The 5,973-nt window shown below is 39.6% G+C and overlaps 1 protein-coding gene across 1 annotated transcript in view; it reads right to left on the reverse strand.

Moving 5' to 3' along the window:
• The window catches only part of LOC102312413 (peroxisomal succinyl-coenzyme A thioesterase), a gene marked incomplete in the record, with an annotated part of 30,685 nt that extends 29,234 nt beyond the window's left edge, over positions 1-1,451 (reverse strand). The window contains 1 exon segment of the mRNA XM_042214995.1: positions 256-1,451. Within this exon segment, the coding sequence (XP_042070929.1) occupies positions 256-308 (53 nt within the window).
• Between the last annotated feature and the right edge of the window lie 4,522 nt (positions 1,452-5,973).

Raw genomic sequence — 5,973 nt, forward strand, 5'->3', positions numbered from 1 at the left:
AGGAGGACAAGAGCGGCGAGGTCTATCGCGATAGCTTAATTTCTCTATCGAGTAAAAGTTATATTGCGATACATATCGTTATCGTTCTATCGCCCAGCTCTATGTAGGAGTAACTGTATCTCAAAAGAAGAAAGGACAACCCCTGCGTCTGTCCAGGAAAATGATTATGAATCTATAATGGTTAGTGCCATGTGAGGATGCAGCTGAAAGAAATATCTGGCTCAGGAGGCGGTCTACCACGTCAAATTGAGCTACCTGTAGCAGGCGAGTGTACACTCCTGTAGCAGTGGCCTGGTCACACTCCACATAATCCCTCTGATAAACCTCTCATTCGTATTATCTCAGTTCCTGGCAGGCAAAAATAAAAATGTCCAAACTTCAGCTGCAGCTGGTACTCAAGGTCAGCAGCCTGGCTCTGCCGCTGGTGCAGTTACCCCCTTTAATAAACAGACATGAAACCACGCCTCCTTTCAGCAACTCTGATGATTTGTGATCTGGTGCTGTCTAAAAACCTCAGAGTGTCACTATCCTGCGTTTTTTTGACCCAGCATTTTGAGTTTTAGTGTATTTTGATGTTTATGATCTATGTTTAAGTCCATTAAGGTTTTCTAAGTCCATTTCTATTATGCCTAGGTTGCTGTTATAGTTCTTTGTTATTAGATTCCCCTTGTGTCTTCAACCCCTGTGTTAAGTCTTCCTCGCCCTTCATGTGTTTCATGTCTGCATGTCTTGTGTTGTCAAGTTCTTGTTGTCATGTCTGCGTCTCATTATGTTTCCTGTTTTATTTTGATGAGATCTTGTGTTTCTACGCTCAAATGTGTTTAGTTTTACTCTCCCCCTGTTCATTCATATCAGCTTTTTCCCCCATGTGTTTCCACTTCCGCTGATCACCTCATGTGTGCATTTAGTCTGTGTGTTTCCAGTCATTCGTCGTCAGGACGTCTGCCAAGTTCACGTCATGTTTCCAGTTTTTTTCTATGTATCCATGCCTGGTCCCATGTTCAAGGTTTCTTTGTTTTTCAGTCTTAGTTCACCCAGTTTAGGTTATTGTTTAGTTTGTCTTCTTTTTTAAATAAACGGCTCGTTTGCCACACTCAAGTTTTGTTTTGTCTCTTCGTGTGTTGCTGTGGGGTCGCCCTCCTCAGTCCACACAGTCAGCTTTGCAGCTAGACTGTGACACAGAGGTCTCAGCCCCTCTGTGTACATGTATTCAGGATTCAGCTCATTTGCAGAATTTTGAATTTGTGTTCATGTTTGTTTTTTATTAATTTGTAGCCAAAAAAGACACATTTTGTGGATATTTATGGGCTCAAATTGTGGTCATAAATATTTTGTACTTCAGATGCATATTTGTGAACTGTGTTTTGTGACCTTGTAAACCAAAATATCTGAAAAAGTTATGTTTGTGCATTTATAGATGAGAATTTGTGTGTGTGTGTGTGTGTGTGTGTGTGTAAAGACTTGTTTGTAAAAGTATTTATACAAGTTACAATTTGTTTTTTGTTAAGGTCTGGTTACAGATACAAAGCTGGTTGTGTGTGGATTTCAACTTATGAGTACGAATTTTGACCTAATTGTGTGGATGCCCTCAAAGGCATCCACACAACTAGAAGTTAAGACATGAGGCTTGTGCCAATATATCTTCAGACACTCCTGATGCTCACAATTCAAGAATATATTTCTCACCTATTACCGTTCTGAGATGAGTTACACTTGTTTGAGGGTAGGAAATTTGTTCTTCGCTCAGATTTCATCAGATTTAAAACTCTGGAAATGAGGCACTTTTTTCTCTCATCATATCTTTTTGATGGATTTCACCAGAGCCCTGAAAATTTCCATGACTGTTTACCAAAGCCTGCTGTTTCTTACGGTGAAAGAATGATTTTGATGCTCCATAGAGATTTAGAGTTACAAAACATTGTTTGAGGGCATGTCAAGGCAGTTTTTGCTTCACCTCTACTTAGTTACAGTGTTTTACAAGTCATATATCTTTAATAATTTATATTTTATCTCTGAATTATGAAGACCTGAAGATTCCCCCATCTCTTCTGAACAAAACAATGTCTGAATGACCGTTCTAGCCTCTACGGTTAGGAAATTATGGCCATTTGTTCGAGGGGAGTCCTGAATGTCAGAAATACACTGAAGAAAACTCACACCTCTCTCTGTGTCTGTGTGTGTAAGGGCTGACTACAGCAGGTGCAGCTAATTCAACTGACCTACATGAAATATCGATAGGTATACAATGATCACAGAATAAGACAACTTAAGATGAAGTTTTATAAACAAAAACTTATAAGATGCTCTACTCCGAGTAATACGCGAGCTCTGGTTGTGAATATCGTTGTCGTGTAAGAAGAGGCGTGTTTATACATACACGTTCGGTGAAGGGATGGCAGCTAATCGGTTGCTACAAGACCCTTTAACTGATTAACTAACTGGTTTTGTCAGGATCTGAAGACAGCCTAACGACTTTTTTACAATTCAGGCTAATGCGTGCATTTTGTTCTAATTGAAGCCAGTGCTAAGGTCCAGTTAGAATCATGGAAGTGATGAGACATACATAAGCTTTACTGATCGACTGTGTTGTCATCTGTAAGAAGTCGATCAATCACGTTTCCGCATCCGATCGTTATATACTCAGTGAGTACAACTTCCTCAATCATCAATACTCAACGAAGAAGGTGTAGGGGAGTGAAATTCACGGCAAATGTAAATAGAAAAGTTGCAGTAGAAAATCCAACGGAAAGATCTTTCGAAAAGTGCGTGCTAATGAATAATATTTTTCACAATGTTCAGAGTGATCGCTGGAATATAAAGCGATTTATCTAAGCCTTAGAAATGAAATGCGACGCAGCATATGATTATCTCACATACGTAACACTTATCACGCAGTACCACTTTAGTCCCTATGTACTAAAATTTTAGTACAATGCGAGCTAATCCATCTCATGCTCTCAAGATCATTCAATGACCTCAAATATAATTTAATGCTAAAACATGGTCAACATCATAGAGTAGAATTTGAGAAGCTAGCAAAAAAAGGCATCATATAACACGAGCATAGAGATCTAATTTGTGCGGTCAGACATAAGATCAAGATAATGGCTCAATGCAATGAAATAGTGCTTACAGGGGGACGGGTATTGATCTAGTCGATATTCACAATACAAATCACTGAAGCAAAAACAAAACGATCATTAATTACATTTTAATATCATCGTGATTTAACTTGCTTATTTTTTTAAGTGTAGACGCTCGATTAACGACGGTAGGCAAGATTTATCCTTATTACTCTATTATTTGAGTACCACCTAAAAATTCTACTGCTTCGTTCAAGCAGTGAAAGATAACATTTTGAAATATATGAGACTGCGTGTATTCATAGTAATTGGAAGGACCAAAGTATAGCAAGGCTTTGCAAGAAGAAAAGCATAGGACGTAGCAATTGGAAAACAAGAAAACTTCCTGCTAAAAGGCCATGTTTTACAAGAATTCGGGAGGGGCGATGACGGGCATTAGCAGTAAATTCTTACAGCATATCTGGACAGATCTGTGCATCTAATAACTTACAGAAATTAAAGTGTATGATGCTAGAGCATTAGACAAGGAAAAGGCGCAATCAGTAAAAAGGGGAAGATATGAAGTAGACGCTCACAAACCTGGAAGTCAGCGCAATAATGCTTAGACAGTATTGAGATTTCTTTTATTTCACCACAAGTCAGCAATCTTGCTAAAGCCGGAAATATAGTCTGGCCTTAGACTACCCATCTAGAAAAGATGAGTGCGGAGCGGGTGATTAAAACTCAGCAAGGAACACTTTATCTAACACAGCAAAACAACATAATAGGTTTGTATAACAATTAAGCGAGCTAACATCCATGGAAGTAGAAATGATAGAAGCCCATAATTTATATAAGTAGGTGCACTATTTTCAGGAAAGGGGAGCTAGCAAAAGGCATCAGAGCAGCGCACAGTTGGTCGCAGGGGATTTTACTATCAAACACCACGATCTCCGTTTTCTTTTCGTTCAGGACAAGAGAATTACTCTTGAACCAACCTTTAACCTCACGCATGCATTCATGAAAATAGTGAAAAGACATAGCAAGATCATCAGTAATCTCAAAATAAATCTGTATATCATCAGCATAGCAATGAAAGGCAATATTATACTTCTCAAAAATTGCTCCAAGAGGGAGCAGATATAGCGAAAAGAGAATAGGGCCTAATACAGATCCTTGAGGCACACCACAGCGTACAGGTACCGAGGAAGATGAGAAGTTGCCCAAATTAACCGAAAAAGACCTGTCAACAAGATAGGATTTAAACCAGTTGAGGGCAGTGCCTCTTATACCCACAGTATGCTCAAGTCTTAGTAGAAGAATGTTATGATCAACCATATCAAAAGCAGAGGAAAGGTCCAAAAAAACCAGGACCACAGAGCGTCCAGAGTCAGTGCTTACAAATAGGTCATTGAGAACTCTAAGCAAGGCCGTTTCAGTGCTGTGCCGTGGCTTAAAGGCAGACTGAAATTTCTCTGCAATGTTGTTCGCGTCTAAGTATGCCTGAAGCTGAGAAAGAACTAGTCGCTCCAGGATCTTGGACAGAAACGGAAGCTTAGAGATTGGTCGATAGTTCAAAAGATCATAACAATCAAGATTCTTCTTTTTCAGAATAGGCTGGACTACAGCATGCTTAAAGGCCAGTGGGACAGATCCAGAGAGTAGAGAAAAATTCATTAAGAACAGAATGCTCGGTCCAATTACATCAAAGCAGCCCTTAACAATGCGTGATGGGAGAATATCAAACACAACATTGGTGTTTTTTAGTTGATCAACCAGCTGCTTCAGAGTCGAAAGCGACACGGGCTCAAATTGATGAAAAGTTGAATTACACTCAGAGGAAAAGACAGGATAAGATGTAGACGAAGAGGAAAGCTTAAGGGATGAAACCTTATCTAAAAAAAGAATTTGAAAATGCTCACAAAGAGCTTGTGAATACAGTAAAGGCATATCAGGACCGGGATTAACAACAGAATTAAAATTTTTAAATAGCATACAGGGGTTGTGACAATTAGCCAAAATGACTTTGGAAAGAAAAGATGCCTTAGCCATTCTAGCAGCAGTTTGAAACTGTGAGCAGCTGGTACGTAACATATCATAAGAAACCTGAAGTTTATCTTTTTTCCACCTCCTCTCATCACGGCGACAGACACGTCGTAAGGCACGTGTAGTATCGTTTAGCCAGCAATGAGAGTAGGTTCTAGGGCGCTTCATTTTGATGGGAGCAACAGAATCAAGAATAAAAGAACAAACAGATAACAGGATATTAGCACAACTATCAACCGAACAGAGAGAACAGTCGTCAGGTACAGTCAAATCAGAGGTAGATGAAAATAATGATAGCAAAATATCAGCATAACCATCAGATGAGCGAACTGAGCAGCAGTCAGGAATTATAGGCGCCAAATCTAAAAAAGACACAGCAAACTTTGACAAAGCTTCAGAGCTGAGTACGCGTTTATTTACCTCTTTTCAGCACATAGTTTTACTTCTTCTGCTCTTTTCAGCAGATTCCACTACAAGGCATCCACAGCATTTTCGCAGGAAATGCAAATTTTTCTAGTTTTTATTCCTTTCAGCTGATTGACCAATGTCATGTCAATCCCAAATTTAACCGTCCAATCAGAGAACAGATGGGTTTGACTGTCGGAGGGGTGATTTTTCCGTCACACTTCACAGATTGTGTTGATTGCTGCACATCAACAGCTAAGCTGTGTGTCTCTGTGTTAATTTTGTTTCCCTTTATGGTATGTATTTGGCACTTTACTTTTGTTGTACTCTAGTACTCTGGCCGCGGCGCGGCAGTAGCACGCAGCGGCCACTCCGGAGCCAAAGTGGTGCTGCATTGTTTATTGTTTACGTTTTTGTGTGTAGCGTGTTTATTTTGCACTATGTATGGATATCGTCGCAA

This window comes from Haplochromis burtoni, unplaced genomic scaffold (genome assembly GCF_018398535.1).
Source record: "Haplochromis burtoni strain Fernald_Lab_line unplaced genomic scaffold, NCSU_Asbu1 Contig_638, whole genome shotgun sequence".
In the NCBI taxonomy this organism is placed as follows: domain Eukaryota; kingdom Metazoa; phylum Chordata; class Actinopteri; order Cichliformes; family Cichlidae; genus Haplochromis; species Haplochromis burtoni.